We start from the raw sequence: 26,885 nt of genomic DNA, 5'->3' as shown, positions 1-26,885 counted from the left end.
TTTCTTTGCATTAATTTTGTATCCTGCAACTTTACCAAATTCATTGATTAGCTCTAGTAGTTTTCTGGTGGCATCTTTAGGATTCTCTATGTATAGTATCATGTCGTTTGCAAACAGTGACAGTTTTACTTCTTCTTTTCCAGTTTGTATTCCTTTTATTTCCTTTTCTTCTCTGATTGCTGTGGCTAGGACTTCCAAAACTATGTTTGATAATAGTGGTGAGAGTGGACATCCTTGTCTTGTTCCTGATCTTAGAGGAAATTATTTCAGTTTTTCACCATTGAGAATGATGTTTGCTGTGGGTTTGTCATATATGGCCTTTGTTATGTTGAGGTAAGTTCCCTCCATAAAAACTGGAGTGTTTTTATCATAAATGGGTGTTGAATTTTGTCAAAAGCTTTTTCTGCATCTATTGATAAGATCATATGTTTTTTTTTTAAACATCTTTATTGGAGTATAATTGCTTTACAATGGTGTGTTAATTTCTGGCTTATAACAAAGTGAATCAGTTATACATATACATATGTCCCCATATCTCTTCCCTCTTGTGTCATATGGTTTTTATTATTCAGTTTGTTAATATGGTGTATCACATTGATTGATTTGCGTATATTGAAGAATCCTTGCATCCCTGGGATAAATTCCACTTGATCATGGTGTACGATCCTTTTAATGTGTTGTTGGATTCTGTTTGCTAGTATTTTGTTGAGAATTTTTGCATCTATATTCATTATTGGTATTGGTCTGTAATTTTCTTTTTTTGTAGTATCTTTGTCTGCTTTTGGTATCAGGGTGATGGTGGCTTCATAGAATGAGTTTGGGAGTGTTCCTTCCTCTGCAGTGTTTTGGAAGAGTTTGAGAAGGATGGGTGTTAGCTCTTCTCTAAATGTTTGATAGAATTCAACTCTGAAGCCATCTGGTCCTGGGTTTTTGTTTGTTGGAAGATTTTTAATCACAGTTTCAATTTCAGTGCTTGTGATTGGTCTGTTTATATTTTCTATTTCTTCCTGGTTCAGTCTTGGAAGGTTATACCTTTCTAAGAATTTGTCCATTTCTTCCAGATTGTCCATTTTATTGGCATAGAATTGCTTGTAGTAGTCTCTTACTATGCTTTGTATTTCTGCAGTGTCCATTGTAACTTCTTTTTCATTTCTAATTTTATTGATTTGAGTCCTGTCCCCCTTTTTCTTGATGAGTCTGGCTAAAGGTTTATCAATTTTGTTTATCTTCTCAAAGAACCAGCTTGTAGTTTAATTGATCTTTTCTGTTGTTTTCTTTGTTTCTATTTCATTTATTTCTGCTCTGATCTTTATGATTTCTTTCCTTCTGCTAACTTTGGGTTTTGTTTGTTCTTCTTTCTCTAGTTCCTTTAGGTGTAAGGTTAGATTGTTTATGAGATTTTTCCTGCTTCTTGAGGTAAGCTTGTATTGCTATAAACTTGCCTCTTAGAACTGCTTTTGCTGCATCCCATAGGTTTTGGATCATCGTGTTTTCATTGCATTTGTCTCTAGGTATTTTTTGATTTCCTCTTTGGTTTCTTCAGTGTTCTCTTGGTTATTTAGTAACGTATTGTTTAGCCTCTATGTGTTTGTGTTTTTTACGTTTTTTTCCCTGTAATTGATTTCTAGTCTCACAGCATTGTGGTTGGAAAAGATGCTTGATATGATTTCAATTTTCTTAAATTTACCGAGGCTTGATTTGTTATCCTAGATGTGATCTATCCTGGAGAATGTTCTGTGTGCACTTGAGAAGAAGATGTAATCTGCTGTTTTTGGATGGAATGTCCTATAAATATCAATTAAATCTATCTGGTCTATTGTGTCATTTAAAGCTTCTGTTTCCATATTAATTTTCTGTCTGGATGATCTGTCCATTGGTGTAAGTGAGGGGTTAAAGTCCCCCACTATTGTGTTACTATTGATTTCCTGTTTTATAGCTGTTAGCATTTGCCTTATGTATCAAGGTGCTCCTATGTTGGGTGCCTATATATTTATAATCTTTATATCTTCTTCTTGGATTGATCCCTTGATCATTATATAGTGTCCTTCCTTGTGTCTTTTAACAGTGTTTGTTTTAAAGTTTATTTTATCTGATATGAGTATTGCTACTCCAGCTTTCTTTTGATTTCCCTTTGCATGGAATATCTGTTTCCATCCCCTCACTTTCAGTCTCTATGTGTCCCTAGGTCTGAAGTGGTCTCTTGTAGACAGCATATATATGGATCTTGTTTTTGTATCCATTCAGAAGCCTGTGTCTTTTGATTGCAGCCTTTAATCCATTCACATTTAAGGTAATTATCGATATGTATGTTCCTATTATCATTTTCTTAATTGTTTCAGGTTTGTTTTTGAAGGTCCTTTTCTTCTCTTGTGTTTCCCACTCAGAGAAGTTCCTTTAGTGTTGCTTGTAGAGCTGGTTTCGTGGTGCTGAATTCTCTTAGCTTTTGCTTTTCTGTAAAGCTTTTGATTTCTCCATTGAATCTGAATGAGATCCTTGCCAGGTAGAGTAATCTTGGTTGTAGTTTCTTCCCTTTCATCACTTTAAATATGTCATTCCACTCCCTTCTGGCTTGTAGAGTTTCTGTTGAGAAAACAGCTGTTAACCTTATGGGAGTTCCTTTGTATGTTATTTGTCATTTTTCCCTTGTAGCTTTTAATTATTTTTCTTTGTCTTTAATTTTTGTCAGTTTGATTACTATGTATTTCAGCATGTTTCTCCTTGGGTTTATCCAGCCTGGGACTCTCTGTACTTCCTGGACTTGGGTGGCTGTTTCCTTTCCCATGTTAGGGAAGTTTTTGAGTATAATCTCCTCAGATATTTTCTTGGGTCCTTTCTCTCTCTCTTCTCCTTCTGGGACCTCTATAATGTGAATGTTGGTGCATTTAATGTTGTCCCAGTGGTCTCTTAGGTTGTCTTTATTTCTTTTCATTCTTTTTTCTTTATTCTTTTTTGCAGCAGTGAATTCCACCATTCTGTCTTCCAGGTCACTTATCTGTTTTTCTGCCTCAGTTATTCTGCTATTGATTCCTTCTAGTGTATTTTTCATTTCAGTTATTGTATTGTTCATCTCTGTTGGTTTATTGTTTAATTCTTCTAGGTGTTTGTTCTTTAATTCTTCTATGTCTTTGTTAAACATTTGTTGCATATTCTCGATCTTTGCCTCCATTCTTTGTCCGAGGTCCTGGATCATCTTCACTATCATTTTTCTGAATTTTTTTTCAGGAAGGTTGCCTATCTCCACTTCATTTAGTTGTTTTTTCTGGCATTTTATCTTGTTCCTTTATCTAGTACATAATCCTCTGCCTTTACGTTTTGTCTGTCTTTCTGTGAATGTGTTTTTTGTTCCACGGGGTGCAGGACTGTAGTTCTTCTTGCTTCTGCTGTCTGCCCTCTGGTGGATGAGGCTATCTAAGAGGCTTGTGCAAGCTTCCTGATGGGAGGGACTGGTGATGGGTAAGCCTGGGTGCTGCTCTGGTGGGCAGAGCTCAGTAAAACTGAGCTGATAGGTGGGGCTGAGTTCCCTCCCTGTTGTTTTTTTGGCCTGAGGCAACCCAACACTGGAGCCTAGAGGCTCTTTGGTGGGGCTAATGGCAGACTCTGGGAGTGCTTATGCCAGCAGAGTACTTCCCAGAACTTCTGCTGCCAGGGTCGTTGTCCTGGCGGTGATCCGCAGACACCCCCGCCTCTGCAGGAGATACTGCAACACTGGCAAGTAGGTCTGGTTCAGTCTCCTATGGGGTCATTGCTCTTTCCCCCTGGGTCCTGATGTGCACCCTACTTTGTGTGTGCCCTCCAAGAGTGGAGTCTCTGTTTCCCCGAGTCCTGTTGAAGTCCTGCAATCAAATCCCAGTAGCCTGCAAAGTCTGGTTCGCTGGGAATACCCCTCCTGTTGCCAGACCCCCAGGTTGGGAAGCCTGACGTGGGGCTCAGAACCTTCACTCTAGTGGGTGGGCCTCTGTGGTATAAGTGTTCTCCAGGTTGTTAGTCACCCACCCAGCAGTTGTGGGATTTGATTTTATTGGGATTGCGCCCCTCCTACTGTCTCATTGTGGCTTCTCCTTTGGGTTTGTATGTGGGGTCTCTTTTTCGGTGAGTTCCAGTATCTTCCTGGCGATGATTGTTCAGCAGTTAGTTTTGATTCAAGTGCTCTTGCAATAGGGAGTGAGCGCACGTCCTTCTACTCTGCCATCTTGAGCCCATCTCTCCCATGTGCTAATTCTGTGTTTAACTTTTTGTGAAATCAGCAAACTGTTGCCACAACAGCTGAACCATTTTACACTGCCAACGGCACTGTACAAGTGTTACAATTTCTCCATGTTCTTGCTGGCACTTGCTGTTTTTTGTTTTTGTGATTATAACCATCGTCATGGGTACGAAGTGGTACCTCATTGTGACTATGATTTTTATTTCTCTATGAATAATGATGTTGAACATCTTTTTACGTGTTTGCTGACCATTTGTATTCTTCTTCAGGTAAAAGTGTCTTTTGATGTCTATTCAAGTCCTTTGCTCATTTTATAATTGGGTTCTTTTTTGGTTGTTGTTATTGAAAGTTATAGGAGTCCTTCATATATTCTTTTTTTTTTTTTTTTTTTTTTTTGTGGTACGTGGGCCTCTCACTGTTGTGATCTCTCCCGTTGCGGAGCACAGGCTCCGGACACTCAGGCTCAGCGGCCATGGCTCAAGGACCCAGCCACTCTGCAGCATGTGGGATCTTCCCGGACCGGGGCACGAACCCATGTCCCCTGCATCGGCAGGCGGACTCTCAACCACTGTGCCACCAGGGAAGCCCCTTCATATATTCTTGATGCTATACTACTATTGCATTTCTCTGTCAGTCTGAAATTACATCAGATTAACACTTAAAAGGAAAAATATATTGTAACTACCCCTGTGGTTTTTTTGTCTCCCCCTTATAGCCCTCTTGCCATGCCCAGTACTTCCTATTTCCTATTTTGTTTTTCTTCATCATATTTACTGCTATCTAATAAGCCATCTAATTTATTTAATTTCTTATTGTCTGTCTCCCTTAGCTAGAATTCTGGCTTCATGTGGGCAATGATATTTTTCTGTTTTGTTCATTTCTTATCCCCGTGGGTTAGGTCAAGGATTAATAAACCATGACCTGAAAGCCAAATCTGGACTGTTGCCTGTTTGTGAATGGCCTGCAAACTAAGAATGGTTTTGCCTTTTTTAAATGGTTGAAAAAAACTTCAAAGAAGAATAGTATTTCATGACACCAAAAAATTATATGAAATTCAAATTTCAGTGTTTGTGATGAAGTTTCATTGGAACACGGCCATGCTCATTCATTTGTGTATTTTCTCTGGCTGCTTTTCATGTTACAGAGGCAGAGTTTAGTAGTTGTAGAGTTGTCTGTGTGGCCAAGCCTGAACTATATAACATATCTGGCTCTTTACAGAAAGATTTGCCTGGCACATAGATGAACAATAATTTTTTGTTGAATGAATGAATGAATGAATGAATCTTAGCCTATACCACCACAGAGGAATCTAAATTGGAAATCTTTCAGCAATCCGGTCTTGAAAATTTGAGCTTAATTGGCTGCTTAATAAAAATATCCTCAATGATTGTTTGGTAATACATTTTCATTGGCTTCTATTCATCCTGGAAATAATGAGAATTGATGATGAAATACCAGGGAGTTTGTAATTGGTAGGATAGTGTCAGGTAGGATAGGTTTATTGTACGATTTTTACTAGTGTTAGTTTGAAAAAGACTATAACAACATGGAGTATACATCCTGTGTTTATTATTCTATTTAAAAATAATTCAAGAAATTGTTTCAAAAGCTGTTCCGTTTTTTTTTCTCATTAGCTTTAGATTAATAAAACTACCTGCTTATTAATGAAGGCAGTAATAAAAATAATTTTGATATCTTAGCATACTTAATTTTGAATAAGAAAGTGTATTATCACGTAATTTCATTCTACTGTTGAATTTGCCCTTGATTAACAAGGTATGAATACTAACATATTAGTAATTTCCTGTAAATGTCTAACTTCTCCTTAAAGGAAGATTGGAAATTGGACAAACATAAATCATTTTATATAAAAATGATTTTACAATGTGCCAGTCCAGTTTTTGTACAACATTTGAAAACTAAATTGTTTGCATCTGTAAGCGCTGTTAATAGAGGTCTCATAATAGATCCCCAGAGGTGCAGTATACCCCATAGCCTTGCAAACAGTTCTTATTTTATGCTTTCAGCAAAGGACATTAAATGGGTAATACAGGTTGTGGTTTAGAGTGAAAGAGTAATGCTTTGCAGATCTTTGCCTTGGCTCAGTGTTTCCAAATTTCATTAATAAGAAAGGGTTTCCATGTCATGGTGGGTGTGTAGCTCTTGATTTGCCTCTTGGCTTTCCTGCCCTCTCTTTGCTGGGTTAAGCAAAGTGATCTTGTTTTTTAAAGCTTTGTTTCCTTTGAAAGTTATAAGTAAACTTAAAAAATATTTTGCTTTTAAAATGTTATCTTTTAGAAACTGAAATTCTGTTGCCTGAATTTATTTCATTTCTCTTGTTTCAACTGTGAAAAGATTGGATTCTTAACACTCTATTACATTTTTCTGGCATTTCTTTATAGCAGTAACCTGTAGGAATCAGTAAGTATCAGCTTGCTTAAGGACTTATAGTTCACAGTGATCAGTTATTCTATTTATATCTATTTGTAATTAACTCCTATTCATTCTGAAAATATTTATTGAGTACCTACTGTGTACCAAGCATTACTTTAGACATTGGGATACAACACCTAAAAAGACAAATTATTATACTTACAGGGCTTACATTCTATGGGGAGAATTAGACAATTATATATAATGTCAAGTAGTAAAAAGTACCATAAAAAAGAATAAGATAGTAAGAGAAAAAATCATTGGGGAAGGTTGGGGAAATGCTAAGTCAGTATGGGTAGGACTGACCTGCCCAGAGATGTCACATGAACAACATGGGGGAGAAGGCCATGCAAACAAAGGTGTTGGGGAAGGGAGTCTTGGGTTTGAAGGGAAAGTCTCTTTTTATCCCATTTTATTCTTCTTTCTAATACTTACCATCATGGGACATGAGCTATTTATATATGCAGACATACGTGTATGTGTATGTTTCTATACACACACACACACACACACACACAGTCTTTATTTACTGACTCTTTCCCCTACTATAATTGCTCACTAAGCTCAGCATTTCAAAATGTAAAAGCCCTCAGGTGGGAGTGTTCCTCTTGTGCAAGAATTACAAGGAGGCGTGTGGCTGGTGCATAGTAAGGGGGAGGAAGAGGGGCCAGATCACGTAGGGCCTTGTAAACCTTGGGAAGTAAGGCTTTAGATTTTATTCTAAAGTATGACAGGAAACCATTGCAGGTTTTTGAACAGGGGAGTAAACAGGATTTTAAAAGGATCGCTGGCTACTGATTGGATATAATGATTGCTAGTTGTACAAAATGATTCAGCTCAGAAAATCAACAACAAATGACCATATAAGAAGCTTATGTACATTATAAGGGGAAAGTTAGTATATGGGGTGGTAAGTTTATACTGAGTGATAAGTACAATTTTTTTCAGTTTTATTGAAATATAATTTATATACAACAAAATGCACCAACTTTAAGTGTACAATCTGATGAGTTTTGACAAATGTAACTACCAATACAATCTTGACATATAACATTTCCATCAGCCCCAAAATTCTCTCATAATGCCTGTCTGCAGTGGATCCTCTCCTCTCAGCCACCCCTGACAACTACTATCTGCTTTTTTCATAATTTGGCCTTTTCTAGAATTTGGTATAAATAGAATCATACATTATGTGGCCTTTTGTGAGTGGCTTCTTTCACTTAGCATAATGCTTTTGAGATTCATCCATATTGTTGGGTAAATTAGGAATTTGTTCCTTTTATTGCTGAATAGTATTTCATTGTATTGATATATCACAATTTGTTTATCCATTTACCAGTCGATGAGCATTTGTGTTGTTTCCCGCTTTTGGCCGTTCTGATTAAAGCTGATATGAACATTTTCATTCAAGTCTTTATGTGGACATATGCTTTCATTTTTCTTGGATAAATAGTTAGGAGTAGAATTGCTGGATCTATGGTAAGTGTATGCTTAACTTTAAAGAAACTGCCAAACTATTTGCTATTTTTATTCTTACTAGCAGTGTATGAGGGTTACAGTTGCTCTACTTTCTTGCCAAAACTCACTATTGCTGGCCTTTTAAATTTAACCATTTTAGTGGTATCTCGTGGTTTCAATTTGCATTCCCTAATGACTAATGATATTATGCATCTTTTCATGTATTATTTGCAATCTGTTCATGAAATTGTTTGCCCATTAAAAACTGGATTTTCTTACTGAGTTGTATGATTTTTTTATATATACTGGATACAAGTCCTCTACCTTTATGTTTCGTAAAATTTTTCTCCCAGGCTGTGGCTTGATTTTTTAAAATAAAGTTTTAATTTTAGAACAGTTTTAGATTTACAGAAAAATTGAGAAGCTAGTACAGAGAATTCCAGTACACCCAATACCTCATCTTCCCTATTAGCGTCTACACTAGTATGGTACATGTTTCATAGTTAATGAACCTGTATTAACACATTATTATTAACTAAAGTCCATACTTTATTCGGATTTCTTTAGTTTTACCTAATGTGAAAATCTTTTTTTGTTCCAAAGTGTTTTTCACCTTAGATTATATTTTTCATCTCTAGAAGTTTGATTAATTTATTTTTTCATAGTTTCTTTTTCTTCTTATCTTCATGTTTTCCTATACCTACTTGAACATATAGAGTATGTTTGTGAAAGCTAGTTTAACATTGTTAGTTAGCATTAGAATTGTTTGCTAGTTCTATCATCTGTCATTTATAGGTCTGTTTTTGTGTGGTAATTGCTTCTGGTTATGAGGCACAGTTTTCTGCTTATTTGAATGCTGGTCATCTTTGGTTTTTTTTTAAACACTGTATTTTACATCTTTGGGAGTTGGACATTGTAGTATTTCTTCCAATATTGTAGGACTTTGTTCTGGGACACTGTTGTATAAATCATTTTGATCCTTTTGAGGCTTCTTTAAAACCTTGTTAGTGCAAGTCTAAAGTAGCCTTGTTTCTAGGGCTGATTTGGCCCAACTCTAGACGTTACCTGAGACTTTTCCTGAGGTCCTCACTCTGGCTGATGGGAACATGACTATTCTCCCCTCTGTGTGAGCTCCAGGGATTGCTCAGCTTACTCTTTTCCAGGGGTTCTTTCTTTGGTCTTGGTAGCTTCCTCACAAGTGCATGTATGCTGATACTCATTTAAAGTCTCAGGGTCCTACAGGCCCCTGGCATTCTCTCTGTGTAGCTCTCTCCTCTTTGCACCCTGTACTGCATATTCTAGCCTTCCTGGCCTCTGTGAACTCATAACTTTGTCTCCTCAACTCTGGAAGAATGTTGGCTCTTTTTTGGGTTCCTCTTCCCTGTGCTGTGGTCTGAAAAGTATCTCTAGGGATTAAGTGGAGGCACCTGATTTGTGTCTGTTTTTCGCAGGATCGCAGTCCTGTGCTGGCTATTGAATGAAGTGTGTCTCTTTCATATATTTTGTCTGATTTTCTAGTTAGGAGGACAAATATGATCCCTATTATGCCTTCAAAGTCAGAAGCAGAAGTTCAGTAGATACACTTTTGAAGTTATAAATGTATTTTGAAGTAGGAGAAGTATTTTTGAAAAAAAATTGCTTCTAAGATATCCTTTAATTTTCTTATATCCCTTTTTCTCAGGTATTTTTGAAATGTCAAATTTAAACATCGGGTAAGAGTTATTTTTAGAATAATTTAGTTCACTTTGTGATTTCTAACTTTGTATTATATTGAAATTAATTTTTTAGAGCTTATTTGCCGATATATCCCATTTTAAAGATTGTTGAAATGGCATATATACTGTTATGATCTTGTACATATATTTTGGGAATTACTAAATATGATGCTTTAAATTTTTGTCACATTTCAGTTCCTTTCTCACATACTTTGAAAGATATATGTGATTAGGCAAGGGAGGTTATGTAGAGTAAAAAAAAACCCCCTTGTAATATGGTGATAATTTACTTGTGCTTACTTGTACGGTCTCTCTGTTCAGTGTCATAGAGGCTTCTGACCTGGGTCTTTTTTTTTTAATTTTTTTAATTTTTAATTTTTAATTTTTTTGCGGTACGCGTGCCTCTCACTGTTGTGGCCTCTCCTGTTGCGGAGCACAGGCTCCGGATGCACAGGCTCAGCGGCCATGGCTCATGGGCCCAGCCGCTTCGCGGCATGTGGGATCTTCCCAGACCGGGGCATGAACCCGTGTCCCCTGCATTGGCAGGTGGACTCTCAACCACTGCACCACCAGGGAAGCCCGGACCTGGGTCTTTATATGTTTGAATATATGCGTTCAGGCTTTTGAGCTCGAGCCACCTGCTCTTGCTTGGCCCTGCCTGCAGTAAACCTTTCTCTGCCACTCCCCCAATATACATACATACATATATGTATGTACATATATACATATATATATATATATGAAATAATCCAGGGCAAGGATTCAGTCTTTATCTGTTCTAAATCATAGTCCTTCTTTAGTTGTGATCTCTTTCCCAAGATTTAGTTGTAAATTGATTTAGGTAGAATATTCACTTGGAAGGCCTTATTCAAACTCGTTACACTTAATTACGCACTTTCTTTCCTTCATCTTATAAAATGCCCCGTTTTTATTAATGGTTTTATTTATCTCTCAAGTTTGGGAGTTCTGGTCCTTTTCTCTCTCTTTCTATTTCCTTTTCCCTGCTGCTGCCATTTCATATCAAGCGGTTAATGTTTCAAGCCTGCATTGTAAAATAGCCTCCAGTTTGGTCTCTCTGATTTCAGTTTCCTCCCCTTCCTTTTCATATATCAATAATATGTGAAGGTCAGTTTATGTTTCCTTGGCCAATATACTCATCTTGACTTTTTCTTCTGCAGAAAGCTTGAATGGCTTCTCATTATTTTCCCAATCAAGTCCAGATTCTGATGAGTGGCATGGAGCAATCTCCATACTTGGCTCCAGCCAACCATGTTTCCTAAATGTGTCTTCTGTGACTCTGACACTTTACGGCTGCCTACGTTGTTGCTCCCTGCATATCCACCAAGTAGAATTTTCTAGCCCCCTGACCAGTCTTTGGTTTTGTTTTACATCCTTCAGGAAGTCTGCTATTAACTTCTTCATCTCATACTGGGCCATTTCCTTTTGAATCCTCAAAGTACTTATTGTTTGTATCACTCACTTTCTATTTAATTATACAGCCCCTTTGTTGTTTTCCAGTCTGTGACCTTCTAAAATTCTGTGGACAATTAGATTTTCTAACTGCATTAGAACAAAAGCCCTGGTCTCAAATACCTGACCCCTTTGCTCAAGTTATAGGTACACATTAGGGAGATCTTAATTTTGTGGTCAGTTTTCTTGGATCCAGGAAACTGGGGACATTTGTAGATAATTTTGGGCATTTGGTGATCTTTAGGTTGGTAAAGAATTGCCCTGGTTTCCTAGATAATATTGGTCTTAGCTTAGAACATAGTTAATTTTTCTGCATTGACTGTGATTTCTGACTCAGATACTCCCTTGCGTTTGGATATCTAGTTGTCCCAGCACCATTTATGGAAAAGACTATACTTTCTTTTTTTTTTTTTAATACTGTAACTGAAACTTTACTGCATATATATTTTCACTTACTAAATTGCTGAACTCAGTAAAGAAGTATTTGTTTTCTGCTTTTTTTAAAAAAATTAAGTTTTATTGGAGTATAGTTGATTTACAATGTTGCATTAGTTTCTGCTATACAGCAAAGTCAATCAGTGATACATATACATATATCTACTCTTTTTTAGATTATTTTCCCATATAGGTCATTACAGAATATTGAGTAGAGTTCCTTTTGCTATACAGTAGGTTCTTATAAGTTATCCTTTCTTTATTGAATTGTTTTGGCATCCCTGATGAATTGACCATAAGTGTAAGGCTTATTTCTGGACACTTCCATTGCATTGATATATATGTCTATCCTTAGCTATATGTCCATATCACACTGTCTTGATTACTTTAATTTGTAGTAAGTTATAAAACCTAGAAGTGTGAGCCTTCAATTTTTAAAAGAAAAAAAGTGTTTTTCTTTAAAAAATTGTTTTGACTATTCTTAGTTCCTTGCATTTCCATATGAATTGTAAGATTAGTTTGTCAATTTCTGCAAAAAAAGGCAGCTAGGATTTGATAAGGAATTGTGTTGAATCAGACCAATTTGGGGAGTATTGCCATCTTAAAGATATTAAGTCTTCTGTTCTATGTACGTTGATGTCCTTCCATTGATTTAGGTCTTTAATTTCTTTAAAACATGTTTTATAGTTTTTACTGTACACCTCTTACACTTCTTTTGTTAAATATATTCCTATTTTATTCTTTTTGATGTTATTGTAAATTGAATTGTTTTCTTAATTTCATTTTCAGATTTTTCATTACTAAGGTATAGAAATACAACTGATTTTTGCATATTGAGCTTATATCTTGCAATCCTGTTGCACTTTTTTATTTGTTCTAATAGTTTTTTAGTGGAGTTTTTAGGATTTTTTGTATACAAGATCATGTCATGTTCCAATAGAGGTAATTTTACTTCTTCCTTTCTAATCTAGATGCTCTTTGTTCTTCTTTCTTGCCTAATTGTCTTGTTCAGAATGTCCACTATAATGCTGAAAAGAAGTGGTGAGAGTGAACATTGTTGTGTTGTTCCTGGTCTTAGGGGAAAGGATCTTTCACCATTAATTCTGATGTTAGCTTTAGACTCTTGTAGATGCCCTTTATCATGTTAAGGAAGTTCCCTTCTATTTCTAGTTTGTTGAGTGTTTTTCTCATGAAAGGGTATTGGATTTTGTCAGATACTTTTTCTCTATTAATATGATCATGTTTTAAAAATTTGTTTGTTTTATTCTTTATTTTATTAACATGGTGTATTACAATGAGTTTCAGATATTAAACCAAACTTGCTTTCCTGGAATCCCTCTTGTTCATGGTGTTTAATCCTTTCATATTTTGCTGCATTTGCTTTCCTTGAGGATTTTGATGTCAATATTCACAAGGTATATTGTCCTGTAGTTTGCTTTCCTTATGATATCTTTGCTTTGTTTTGGAATCAGGGTTGCACTGGTATCATACAATGAGTTGGGAAGTGTTCTTTCCCATTCTAACTTTTGGAAGTTTATGAAGTGTTGACATTAATTCTTCTCTAAGACTAATGTTATTTTAATGTTTGTTTTTATCTTTTAGGATTCTCCTTTTACAAATGCAGGAATGGGATCTAATCTAAATCTCCTGGGTGAAATTGAGTGTGATGCCAGCATAATGGATGGAAAATCCCTGAATTTTGGAGCTGTTGGAGCACTGAGTGGTATGTGAACATTATAACACATTATCTCTATTCTTAGAAAAAAACTGAATATTGCCATTTCATTCCTCCTGAAGACTTAGCTCAGTTGTTTTCATCATTCTTACTTGGAATAGTGTTGAAAACAAACATTGTTTTCTTTTACGGAATTTAAAACAGAAAATCTTACCTACAGATAGAAAGAAAACAGTGAAATAGCTTATGTCCAAGTCTTTGGTTAGAGTTTGATCATTCTCCTCCATCTCCTCAAGAGATTACAGACATGTAAAATGGGAGTTAGCATATTCTATTAATTTTGCAATTATTTGAATACACAAATAATATATTTTTATTGTTAAAAAATTCAAATGATATAAATAAAATTTACCTTTGATCTTCCAAATCTTTCCTTCCCAAACTCTCCTTAGGAGGTTTAACCAGTAAAATAATGTGCATTTATCCATATTTATATGTAAGAGAAACATAGTTTTACACATATTTTAAAAAAATCAATGCACATATTATTATGAAACTTTCTTTTTTTCTTTTTTTTCTTTTTTTTTTTGGCGGTGCGCGGGCCTCTCACTGCCGTGACCTCTCCCGTGGCGGAGCACAGGCTCCGGACGCGCAGGCTCAGCGGCCATGACTCATGGGCCCAGCCGCTGTGCGGCATGTGGGATCTTCCCGGACCGGGGCACGAACCCACGGCCCCTGCATCGGCAGGCGGACTCTCAACCAACCACTGCGCCACCAGGGAAGCCCTCTTTTTTTCTTTAAATAGGATGTCTTGGAGATTTTTTCCACATCAGTACATATAAATGTTTTGCAGTTTACTTATTAAAACAAAATATACATGAAGGGCACAGATTTTTTTAAAAAAATATTTTATTGGCGTATAGTTGATTTACAGTGTTGTGTTAGTTTCTGCTGTACAGCAAAGCCAATCAGTTATACATATACATATATCCACTCTTTTTTAGATTCTTTTCCCATATAGGCCATCACAGAATATTGAGTAGAGCTCCTTTTGCTCTACAGTAGGTCCTTATTGGTTATCTGTTTTATATATAATATTGTGTATATGTCAATCCCAGTCTCCCAGTTTATCCCTCCTCCCCTTCCCACTGGTAACCATACATTTGTTTTCTACATCTGTGACTATGTTTCTCTTTTATAAATAAGTTCATTTGTACCATTTTTTTAGATTCCACATATAAGCAATTTTAAGTATAAAACTTCATTAATTTCTAGATGTATATAGCCATGTAAACCACCACCAAATCAAGACATAAAACATTTCCATGTCAAAATATAGAACATTTCCAAACTCCCAGAAGGGTTCTTTATGCCTCTTCCTAGTTTATACCTCTTGTATTCTCCTCCTACCCACTCCCCCTTGTCTAATAATTCTGACTTTAGGCACCATAGATTAATTTGCCTGTTCTTCAGATTCCTGTGAATGGAATCGTACACCTCTGTGTCTGGTTTCTTTTGCTTAATGTTATGCCTGTGAGATTGATTTATGATGTGTGTCATAGTAGTTTTTTCTTTTGTGTTAGTAGCACTTTATTGCATGAATATAAAATAACTTATTCTCTTGGCGGATATTTAAATAATTTCTAGTTTTTGACTGTTAGGAATAAAACTCCAGTGCATATTTTTCTGCATGTCTTTTGGTAGACATATGCACTTATTAATATTGCCCTTGAGTATAAACCTAGGATTTGGAATGGTAAGTTTAGGTACATATGTACTTTGCTTTAGAAGATACTGTCAGACAGTTTTAGAAAGTAGTTGTTACAATCTATACTCCCACAGCGTATGAGCATTTCAGTTACTCTTCATCCTTACAAATGTTTGATAGTGTTATTCTTTTTAAAATTTAATCATTTTGATATGTGTGTAGTGGTATTATTGTTTTAATTTGAGTTTCTCTGGTGACTAATGATATTGAGAACCTTCTCATATGCTTATTGGCCATTTAGATGTCCTTGTTGTGCAATGTGTTCAAGTCTTTTGCATACTTTTTATTGGATTATTTTTTTTATTGATTTGTTGGAGTACCTTATATATTTTCATACAGACCCTTTGTCAGATACATGTATTGTGAATATCTGCTCCCAGTCTGCTGCTCACTCTTCTAAAGAAGTTTAAGTTATCAACCTTTAATGTTATGGTTAATTTTTATTGTATTTTGTTTAAGAAATCTTTGCCTACCCAAAGTTTTGAAGGTAGCTTCCACTGTTTTTAGTAGTTCTATTGTTTTTAACCCTTCACATTTAGCTTTCTTATTAAGCTCAGATTCATTTTAGTGAAGTAGGAACCGAAATTAATTTTTGGCCCTCTTATGGATATCCAAATGGCTCATTGCCATTGTCAATAGAAAGGACAGTTCTTCCCTCATAGAATTGTGTTGGCAAATCAGGTGACTGTGTGTGTAATGGTTTGTTTCTATACCTTCTATTCCATTAATCTGTCTATTGCGAGTCCCACACTGTCTTGATTTCTGTAGCTTTATATTGTATTTTGATAATTTGATAGTGGAAGACTTCCAACTTCCTTTTTCTTTTTCTTTTTTTTTCTTTACAGTTGTATTGGCTATTCTTTTTTTTTTTTTTTAATTGTTTGGAAAATTCATTAGTTATTTTGAATCACGGGGGTTTTCTTTGTGGGAAATTTTAAATAAATGGGATTCAATTTCTTTACCAGTTATAAGATCATCTATATTTTTTCTTATGTGTGTTTCCCAAGGAATTTGTCTTTTTCATAGGAGTTGTCAAATTTATTTGCCTAAGGACTTTATTGACTTCCAGTTTAATGTCACTGTGGTTAGAGAACATATTCTGAATGGTTCCAACCCCTTGAAACTTTCTGAGACTTGCTTTATGGCTCAGCTTATGGTGTATTTTGATGAATGTTCCATGTGAACTTCAAAAGAGTATTCTGCAATTGTTGGGTGTGTATTCTATGTATGTCAGCTAGGTCAATTTACTTATTCATTGTTCCAATCTTCTGTATCTTTTCTGATTTTTGTGATAGGTAAGAACAGAGTTTCAATTAGGTTTTTTTTTTTTTTTTTTTGCCCGCACCGTGTGGCATGCGGCACGTGGGATGTGGGATCTTAGTTCCCTGACCAGGGATCAAACCCGTGTCCCCTGCATTGGGAGCGCAGAGTCTTATCTGCTGGTCCACCAGGGAAGTCCCTCAATTAGTTTTAATTTCTTTTATTTTGAGATTTTATTGGTATTTAATGAAATTTCATATTTTTAAAGGCCATTAGCATTTCTCTGTGAACTGTTTATACTTCTTGTGTGGCTTGCCTTTTACCTCTGTTTATAATGTGCTTTATCATATTGGAATTTAAAATTTTATTTGTCAAACTTATTACTTTCCGTTTTGTGGCTTTTGTATTTTGCATTTCTTAAGGTTTATCTCACTCATAATTGTAACTACAGTCACTTACATTTTCTTCAAATATATGTGTAATTTATTTTTCATTGGCTTCTTGAATGCATTGTTTGTTGATCAATTTCTGAATTGATCAGCAAATTGTCCCTATATAATTTATTGAATAACAACAGTAACGATAATATTAAGTACCATTTATTGGGTGAGTATTACATACATACCATGCAATGTTCTCCAGTAGTTCATGTATATTAAATCATTTAGTTCTCACGATAGTCTTCTGAAGTCAGTACTTTTATGCCCATTTTATAGGTGAGGAAACTGAGACACAGGAGAGATTTAGTAATTTGTCCAAGGTTACTGTGTCAGTCTGGGTCCAACTAGGGGACAGAAACCACACAGCAGTTTAAACAGGAGAAGCTTAATGTAAAGGGCAGAGGGAGACTACCCAGGTAAGGATAAACTTGGAAGGGAGTTCAGACCTCACAGAAAAAGGTGTGGTTGCAGCCGACTGTTTGACAGCCCACTTTTTTGCTGGGTTACCCAGGCCACAGTCACTGTGAGAGCAGAAACAATCCTGGGGGCCTCAGGCTGATAGGTGGGCACACAGAGGCCAGGAAGTCATGGGAATTAAACCTTTGTTTGCAGGATGAGGATTGGGCTTTTGGCTCCCTAGACAGCCAGCCCCACAGGATGCTTTGCTATGGGGCTGAGGAGAAGGTGTGGGGATCCGTGACTTGAGCTGGGCCTGGTCCTGTTCTTTCTGGGGCTGTCAGCTATGCTGCTGTGGCCTGAATCAGGAGTTGGGGGAAACATGGTAGCCAAATGCTGGAGAAAGCTGCACCCCGCAAGTACTTAGCACTGGAGAGAACCTTGTGGACCAGATAGTGAGAATAACTGGCACTCTCCTGGAGCCTGGCTGGCAGGCCACCTTTTCCTTCTGCACGGTGTCTCCAGTGCCCTCTACTGACAAAGCTGACCTGTGTGCCAGCTGGCAAAGGAAACGTAATTAAAAGGCCCATATCCACTTTCACCCATAAGGCAACCAAGGGTGAATTTATAGCTGAGAAGTGATAAATTGATAGCTGGTTTATAACAGTCTGACTCCCATCACTCTGTGTTCTTTCCACCTCTCATAGATAGTCCATCCTTTTCCTATTCACTTGAAATACTATCTATATCATGTATTAAATATCCACACGCACATGTGTTTGTGTCTCAACTTTAGCTTTATTCTATTCCATTGATATATTTGTCTATTTTGTACCCAAACCACACTCAATTAGAATAGCTTTTAATAAAAAATGGTTATCTTGTAAGGTGAATACCTCTTCGTTTTTTTACAAAAATTTTTTTAAATTATTTTTCCCGATGAATTTAAGAGTCAGCTTGTCATGCATCATAGAAATCCTTTTGAAGCTTTGATGGAGAATTTATAGCTTTGAATTTGTAAGTTAATTTGGTTATTATTAATGTCTTTACAATACTGAATCATCACATACAGAAATAAATTTCTTTCTAGAGCTAGTACAGAGATCTAACCTTTTCCTTTCTTAGCTACTTCATACATTCTTTGGGGGGGCAGAGAAGTTTTTGGTGTTTAGCTAAATATCTAGTTTTGTTTTAAGGCAAGCTGGTGGCCTTAGTTTGAGGTCCTTAGTCTCTTTGTATCCCACTTCTGTTTTTTTTTTGTTGTTGTTGCTGTTATTAATAGTGTTCTGAAAGGCATCCATAGGTTAGTGGTTAAGGGCATGGTCTCTGGCATTAGCTGCCTTTGTTAAAATCTCAGTGTGTGATCCTGGGCAGGTAACTTAACCTGTGCAAATGTTTCCTCAGTAATCAGATAGGGTTTATAACTGTACTTATGTGATAGAGTTGAAGGATCAGTTAAATAATCTGATACATTTAAGGGCTTGACACTGGGCCTGGCGCATACTGGATCCTAAGTTTCTGTCACTGTCTTCTATCATCATCATTGTCATGTTTGTCATTGTCATTGTCATGCTAGCAATTCTTTTTATGTTAATACTTTCTGTCCTGTTTTTCCTCCTAGGTAAGCACCCTTTTCTCACTGTTCACATTTTGTTTTTCCTTCTGGAAACAATCCGAACCATATTTTAAGTCTCAATCTTGTACATACTTGGCCTCTTCTCCCCACCTTTATCCCATGTGTAGGACTTTCTCTTTATTCTTTCTTGCAGGTGAGATTTAAAATTTTGGGCCATTAATTTTTCTCCCCAAGGTAAATTTGAAGCTGTTTGTAATCATGTGTATTCTTTAGAGGAAATTCATGGTTTTGATAATAGATGCCAAATTTTCAGTTTATTTTTTAAATTCTATACTGAAATCTATTAAAAGGGAACTTAATTTAAATTTGTATTATTGCAAATTCAGTCTTTGCTGCTGTAGCACATGATAACATGAGAATATATGTTTTATATTTGTTCTTATAAGTATTCATATATTTGTCAATTTGATCCTTATTTTTCATGATAATTAACGGTTTTCATTAGTATATTTAAAGAAAGTTTTCCATGATATTTAAAATTTGTCATATTGAAACTGCCACAGAATTGAGTGGGAAACTTGAAGACTTTTGGACTTCCTTTTCTGCCAATTTTATCTTATAGGAATCAAGAACCCAGTGTCAGTTGCGAACAGACTCCTGTGTGAAGGGCAGAAGGGCAAGCTCTCAGCCGGCCGGATTCCTCCCTGGTAACTGCTTTGTTCTTCCGCTTTCCCTGGGCCTTTGGTCTTCGGTGCATGCAGTGTTGGAAGGCTATTTTTATCCACAGAAGGCTGATGCAGTTGGTTACACACCAGCAGTAGCTTGCCTTTGAGAGGAAGACACTCTTTGTTCTGTGATCTTGGAACATTCTGAATACTTGATAGAGCTCCTGTTGGCATAGCATATTATGGATTAAAGCAGAAAAGAGATCCGTTAATTTTAGGTTTTGTAGTCGATTATAGAGATGCTTTTGCTGTTAGTAAGTGTTCAACTGGGGTCTTTTTATTATAAAACTTTAAAGTATCTTACATGTTTGAGACCAGAGTCTAAACTCATTTTTAATTTTGAGAAGTTCTTAATATAAAAGTATGTAATTTTTCTTTTTTGGAGAAACATATTGTGACACCAAAATTAGTGGCACTCTGATTTTCTAAGTCTACATAAACATGTACATAGATGTACAAAAAAGTTCTGGAAGTTACCATAATTACCTCTAGGAAGGAGAAAGGAGGGAACAAGATGAGGCAATTGTCAAAGGGGATATGTGCAATATTTTTATATTTTACAAAGATAAAATATATGTGAAAAAGTGATGGCGATCTCTGTATTAAAATTATATCATAAAGTGATCCTACAATTGTCTGGAACTAGTGATCTAATTTTCTCACATACATAGTTCTTCAGCTTTATTTTTTGTTTTCAAAATTGCTTTGACCATTTTAGGCATTTTGCATTTTCATGTGAATTTTAGAATTAGTCTGTCAATTTCTGAGAATAACCTGCTGGAATTTTGATTAGGTTTGTAACTTATCCAGTTTTTAAGGTCTTCTTTAACCTCTCTGAACAGTGTTTTATAATTTTCAGTGTACAGATTTTGCACAGTTTTTATCAAGTTTATACTTAAGTATTTCTTTTTGATGTGATAAATTGCATATTTTAAAAAGTTAAATACCAGTTGTTCCTTGCCAATATAGAAATATGATTAATTTTATTATATTGATATTCTAGCTTAGGAATTTGCCGAATTCATTTGTTCTCATATTGTTTTTACAGATTCCATAAGATTTTCTACATAGATAGTTCTGTCTTCTGGGAATAAAGATAGTTCTTTAAGTAATAAAGATACTTCTTCTTTCTAATGTGGACTCCTTTAGTTAATTTCTTTTTCTTTATTACACTGGCTAGCACCTCCTATGCCATGTGAAATCAAAGTGTGAGAGTAGACATCCTTGCCTTGTTTATAACCTTAGGGAGGAAGCATTTGTTCTTTTACCATTAGGTATGATGGCTGCTATAGGTTTATCATAGATGCTCTTTATCGTGTTGAGAAAGTTCCCTTCTTTTCCTAGTGTGCTGAGAGTTTTTAATAGGAATGGGCATTGTACTTTTTCAAATGCTTTTCTGCATCTGTTGCAATGATCTTATAATTTTCCTTATTTTGTCAGTTAATATAGTGATTGGTTGATTTTCGATTGTTAAAGCAACAGTTGTATCCCCAGGATAAACTCCGCTTGGTTATAATGTATTATCCTTTTTATATGTTATTGGATCCAATTTGCTAACATTTTGTAAAGAATTTTTGCATCTATGTTTATGAGAGACATTGGTCTGTAGCTTTCTTGTAATGTCTTTGGTTTGGGTTCATTTTGCTTCTTGAATATGTAGGGATATATAGTTCATCAAATTTGGAAAATTTTTGGCTATTCTTCAGATATTTTTTTCTGATCCCCCCTTCTCTTCTATCTTCCAGGATTCCAGTTACACGTATTTGACCTCTTGTAGTGGTCCTACAGATCACTGATAATTTGTTTACTTTTTCCATTCATTTTTCTCTTTATTTCATTTTGAGTAATTTCCATTGCTGTTTTCAAGTTCACTAATTATTTTTTGGCAATATCTAATCACCTGTTAATCCCATCCAGTTTATTTTTCATTTCTGACATTGTAGTTTTTATCTCTAGAAGTTCAGTTTGCACCTTAAAAAAATGTCTTCTATGTATCTACTTAACATGTTTCATATTTCCTATAGCTTCTTGAGTATTTGAATACAATTATAGTAACTGTTTTAATATCTTTGTTTCCTAATTCTGTCATCTTTGTCATTTCTGGGTTGTTTTCAATTGAATGATTTTTCTCATTATAGGTTACATTTTCCTGCTTCTTTGCATGTTTGGTAATTTTTTATTGGATTCCAGATATTGTGAGTTTTGCCTTATTTTGTGTTGGATATTTCTGTATTTTAATTCTAAGATGTGGTTAATTTATTTAGAGACAGTTTCGTCCTTTCAGGTCTTGCTTTATACTTTGTTACATGCAACTAGAGAAGCATTTAGCCTTGAGCTAATTTTGCTTTGCTGTCGGGCAAAACCTTTCTGAGTAATATAACAGATGCAACTAGAATGAGGTTTTTTACTTTGGTGGGAACAGGAGCTGTTTCTGGCCCTGTGTGAACTTGGGGATTGCTTCCTCTAAAACTTTTCATGTTATTCTTTCCCAGGCTTTGGATGATTTCCTCTTAACACATACACTGATCTGTACTCAGCTGAAGACTATAGGCGGACTCTGTAGATTTCTTGAGTCCTTTCTCTTCACAGCTGTCTCCTCTCTGGTTCTCTGCCCTGTGAACTCGGCCACCTGGGCTTCTCTGGATGCCCAGCTCTCTGTCTTCAACTCAGAGAGACTGCAGGGCTCTGCCTGAGTTCCTGTTCCTGTGCTGTGGCTGGAAACTCTCCAGGCAGTAAGCTAGGGCAATCATAAGGTTTCCCTTGTTTGTTTCCTTTCTTTCAAGGATCACTGTCCTGTGCTACCTACTGTCTAATGCCTGAAAACTATCATTTTCTGTATTTTGTCTGATTTTTCTTTTCCATTGGTTCAGGCAAGAGTGTAAATGTATTCCCTGTTACTCCATCTTGTCCAGAAGCATAAATCTCTCACATACCTGCAAGTTCACAGTATACCTGCAGTAGTTTAAAAAAACCCAAATTCCCTGAGTATCCTAAATAAATAAAACAAATTTATCATGTTTTTACTTTAAGCTTGTTTACGCACAACCCTAATAAGTCTAGTTATCTAATTTCTGTAATGATAATAGCTAAAATTTATTGCATTTGTATACTGTGAGAAGCATTGTTTTATGTGGTTTGTGTATATTATCTCATAAAATCATTATGTGATTTATGAGGGTAACATACATTTTGCCAACAAAGAAACTGAGTACCATACTTGACACTGTTATGCTATTAAAATTTATGGAGTCTGTCCTTATCACATTAGAAGCAGCAGATTAGAACCCATAGAGTAGAATCCTTTTATAATAGTAAGAAGTAATGTTTACACCCATTTAGTTATTCATTCACTTACCCATTCCTTCATTCAGCAAATATTTTTTGTTTACTTCCTGTATGCCAGGCATAGAGGTAGAAAAACTATCAAAAGCAGGTGGAGGACTTAGAAACTGTGGTCTTCTGGTGTCATCTGTTAAAGAGGCAGGTGACTTTATGGGGGCAGCAAGTCATTGGGTGTTTTCTAAGAAGTCTTTAATAAAAAGTTCATCTGTCTGTATATCTCATTGAGGAAGACAGGGAGTGTATTTGTTTCAGCTGTATCTAAATTCTGTTAGAATTTTATAAACTCTTTTTGCTTTGTTAGAAAAACCCTCAGCAGAACTTTAGGCAGAATGGTATTCCTATTAGCTGATAATTTTTTATGTTTTAATTTTCTGGTTATTGCCACCATGATATGATATATTATTTAAGTACTGGTGTTTGGTCAGATTAGTAGAATATATTTAGCATGCATATGATATCCTCATAAATTTGGTGGGCCTACTATCATAAACTGTGTTGTATTTTCCTACATTTATTTTATTTATAAAGGTAAATAAATTTTATTTATTTGTACTCTTTCCTCCTTCATTTTGATAGGGTACACCTTTGATAGGCATAACCATCTGGAACAGGGGTTGTCAAACTATGGCGTGTGGGCCAAATCTGGACTACTGCCTGTTTTTTGTAAATAAAGTTTTATTGGAACACAGCCATACCCATTTGTGTACATATTGTCTATGGCTGCTTGTGCTCTGCAAAGTCCAAACTGAGTTGTTGCAGCAGAGACATCTGGTCACAAAGCCCAAACTGTTTGCTCTCTGGCCCTCTACAGAAAAAAAATTGCCGACTGCTACCCTAATATGTTATAGAATAAGTTATAATTTTTGGAAATTATGTTTCTTTTGGTGAAAAAGGGAAAGCTAGAAAAGCATTGTTGCTCATTAGACTCTCAGATTTTTTGAGATGCAAATTTAATTTTTGGTACATTGTTTATTTAAAAATACTATTTAATCTATTGTATTTCATAAATTCATTGATTTTAGTACCTTTGTTGTATGAATGTGAAAAGAAAATTTAAAAACCTATAGATTAAAAGAAACATAAGAGAGCTATCAACTAATCAGGAGGTATGGATGGGTTAGTTGGGTTCCCCTTCAAACAAAATAGTTTAAAAGGCAAAAATAACAATAATAGCAAAAATGTTATGAGACAATCAGGGAAATGTGAACATCGATTGAATAAACTATTTTGATTCTAAGGATTTATTGTTAATTTTTTTAGGTGTCAATTGGTTATGTTGTGGTTATGTTTTTTTAAAAAGTTATTTTTTGAGAGGCATGCTAAAATATTTATATTTGAAGTTATATGATATCTGAGATTTGCTTCAAAATAATCTGGGTGGGAATATAAATGAATGAGATTAGCAATGTATTAACAGTTGATGAGAATGGGTGATGATCCTTTGGGTACATTATACTATTCTCTGTAATGTATATGTTTGAAAATTTTTGTAATAAAAATTTTAAGAAGAGTTAAATCCTTATTATTTAATTTGGTCATTATGTGTTATTTCCACATACAGCAGATTCTCCCTTATTTGCGCTTTATGTGTTTGTAAGCTTTAAATAATCAGTAGCCACCAAATTGGTGGTCTTTCTTCAGTTCTGTTCATTTATGATAAAGAAGTAATAGGTAAAATATATAGAAATCCATTTTTAAGGCCAAAGAAACAGCTATCATTTTCTCCTATATCTTTCTCATCCAGCATAATGCATTTTAAGCAGTTTTGAGAGCTTTCTGAATCACTAAATTGCACATTTTTAGACTGACTACATAGTGTCATGGTTTTTGAAAATTTCCCATCCATGAAATTGTAATTGACCTCACTGTGTTTTTGGGTGTTTGGCTATGCTGGCACTTCAATAGCTCAGCTTGTTGAAGGTTTTAATAATCCCACTCAGTGCTGGTCTCAGTAGTGTTGCTTTTGTTTCTTAACACTTTAGACTTGCTTTAGTGTAAATTAAGGAGAGCGTAACACAAGGAAAATGCTGTCCTTTAGAGAATTTTGACACCCTAGTTTATTGTTGAGTATCTTGCCAATGTTTTTCTAATGCTTAGTGTGCTTCAGGCACTGTTCTAAATGCTTAGCATATATGGATATCAGTGAAAAACAAAGATCCCTGTTGTGAATCTTACAGTTTATTTGAGGGAGATAGATATAAACAACAGAGATAATATCATCAGTTATAAAGTATATGGTATGTGAGAAGGTAGACAAAAAAAAAATGTAAAAAAGACAGAATGAGAGGGATTGGGAGTACTGGGTAGAGGAGTGCAGTGTTTTGGGTACAGTTTTAAATTGGCCTCATCAGGGAGATATATTTAAACAGATGGGGAAATCTGCCATTTGGGAAATAAGGAAGATCCTGACAGGGAACAGTCAGGGTGAAGGCCCTGAGGCAGGAGTCCCCTTGGCATGTTTGTGTTTTGTAAGAGGCTGGAGCAGAGTAAGCAAGGGGGCAAGAGGAAGAAGAGATGAGGGGAGGAGGGAGCAGGGAAGACCAGATCACTTGGGAGCCTGGAGATCCTGGTGAAGGCTCCAGTTTTCATGCTAGAGTCCTCACGAGGGGGTTCGCAGGATTTTGAGAAGAGAAATGTCATTACCTGACTTGTGTTTTACAAGGATGGCACTGGCTGATGTGTTGAGATTAGACTGGGGCAGGGGACGGAGCAAGGCGAGCATGGAAGTGATGAGGCCATTTCAACCTTGTAGGTAATGGATGATGGCGGCTCAGACCAGGGCGGTGGCGAGAAGTGGTCAGATTCTGGATGTGTTAACACGGTGGAGTTGATGGATTTTTCTAGTGAATTGAGGTGAAACTTCTGTGAGAGCTTTCTCCTTGGAGAGTGAGAAGAATATTTGAGAAAAATTTGAATTGGTGCTGCATTTAGTGTTCTGGGAAGAGATTTTTTATTTTTAATAGTATAGTTTTTAGCGAAAGCTCATGTAGCTTTTTAACATTTTAAAATGATTTCAAAAGCAGTTATATGCCATTTTGTGTGATGTCAAACTACTGGACAAGTAATTTTTGGTAGTAAGGAAAGGTCAGGATCTCAGAATTCTTATCCGTAAGACGGCATCCAACTATTCACCTTCCTGTGAATATTGTACAACGCCTAACGTATTTAAAACCTTGCATAGCAGACAACTGCAAACTAATTTTATTTAGAATCAAACCTATGAATGATTAAGAGATGAAAAATAAAACTAAGCTTATGTTATAAAATACTTTCGATTCCAGATGCTGGGATAGAACCCCAAGTGACGAATGGGAGTGCTGAGAGTACTAGATTCAGCTCCAAGCTTCTGTCCTGATCATTTAATTTAATGCTTCAGCATCTCTTTTCCGTCTTCACGTGAAGAGAGTTTATTTCTTCTATCAAAGCCTTTTTCTAGCAGAAGGAAGTGCTACAAATGCTTTCAGGACAGCTCAGCTTGCATCCAAGTTCCTACCTCAGTTATTCTCCCGTTTTCCTTTATGTGACAGCTTTCCTTTGCAGTTTCTTTGCAGTGGTCTTCATTTGATACAGGAATAGGAGGAACTTTTCTATTTTTGGAGTCCTTTAGATTTTTTTTAAAAAATGGAAGTTTGAAGAGGTATTCTTGTTGGCTCTCTCCCTCCTCTCTTTTTTTTAATGCTCCCTCCATTCTCACCTTCATATATACTGGAAAATAGTTACTGGGCTTAACCAATTTGTTTCTCATTGGAACCATTTGGATATGTTTCTGAGTATCAACTTAGACTTTCTTCTTCTAATCTGTTATTGATCTTCTTACAAACAATCAAATCTAAAGACTTCAATATGTATTACTTCGAGTTTTTAGTGTTGGAATGATTAGAGGAACAGAAACAAAAAATAGGGAGCAGGAAACTAATGAGTAGGCACTAGTTCAAGGAATCCATTACTAGCTGGCTGAGAGCTTTAAGAAGTTGGCTGTGGAAGGAGA

General features: G+C 35.8%; 1 protein-coding gene across 4 annotated transcripts in view; it reads left to right on the top strand.

The window, feature by feature from the left end:
- Window positions 1-26,885, top strand: part of TASP1 (taspase 1) — a 240,470-nt gene that overhangs the window by 30,486 nt on the left and 183,099 nt on the right. For all 4 annotated transcript variants that reach the window (XR_014296136.1, XM_082645896.1, XM_082645895.1 and 1 more), the window contains 2 exons: window positions 13,318-13,438; window positions 19,453-19,537. Coding sequence is in view for 3 of the 4 variants with exons in the window: in XM_082645896.1 (XP_082502022.1) it covers window positions 13,318-13,438; window positions 19,453-19,537 (206 nt within the window). In the remaining variant the exon portion in view is untranslated. The remainder of the gene's footprint in view (window positions 1-13,317; window positions 13,439-19,452; window positions 19,538-26,885) is intronic.

This window comes from Mesoplodon mirus (genome assembly GCF_964341445.2).
Source record: "Mesoplodon mirus genome assembly, chromosome: 15".
Lineage (NCBI taxonomy): Eukaryota > Metazoa > Chordata > Mammalia > Artiodactyla > Ziphiidae > Mesoplodon > Mesoplodon mirus.
Note: the sequence above shows the minus strand (reverse complement) of the source record. Positions and strands in the feature narration are given on the sequence as shown.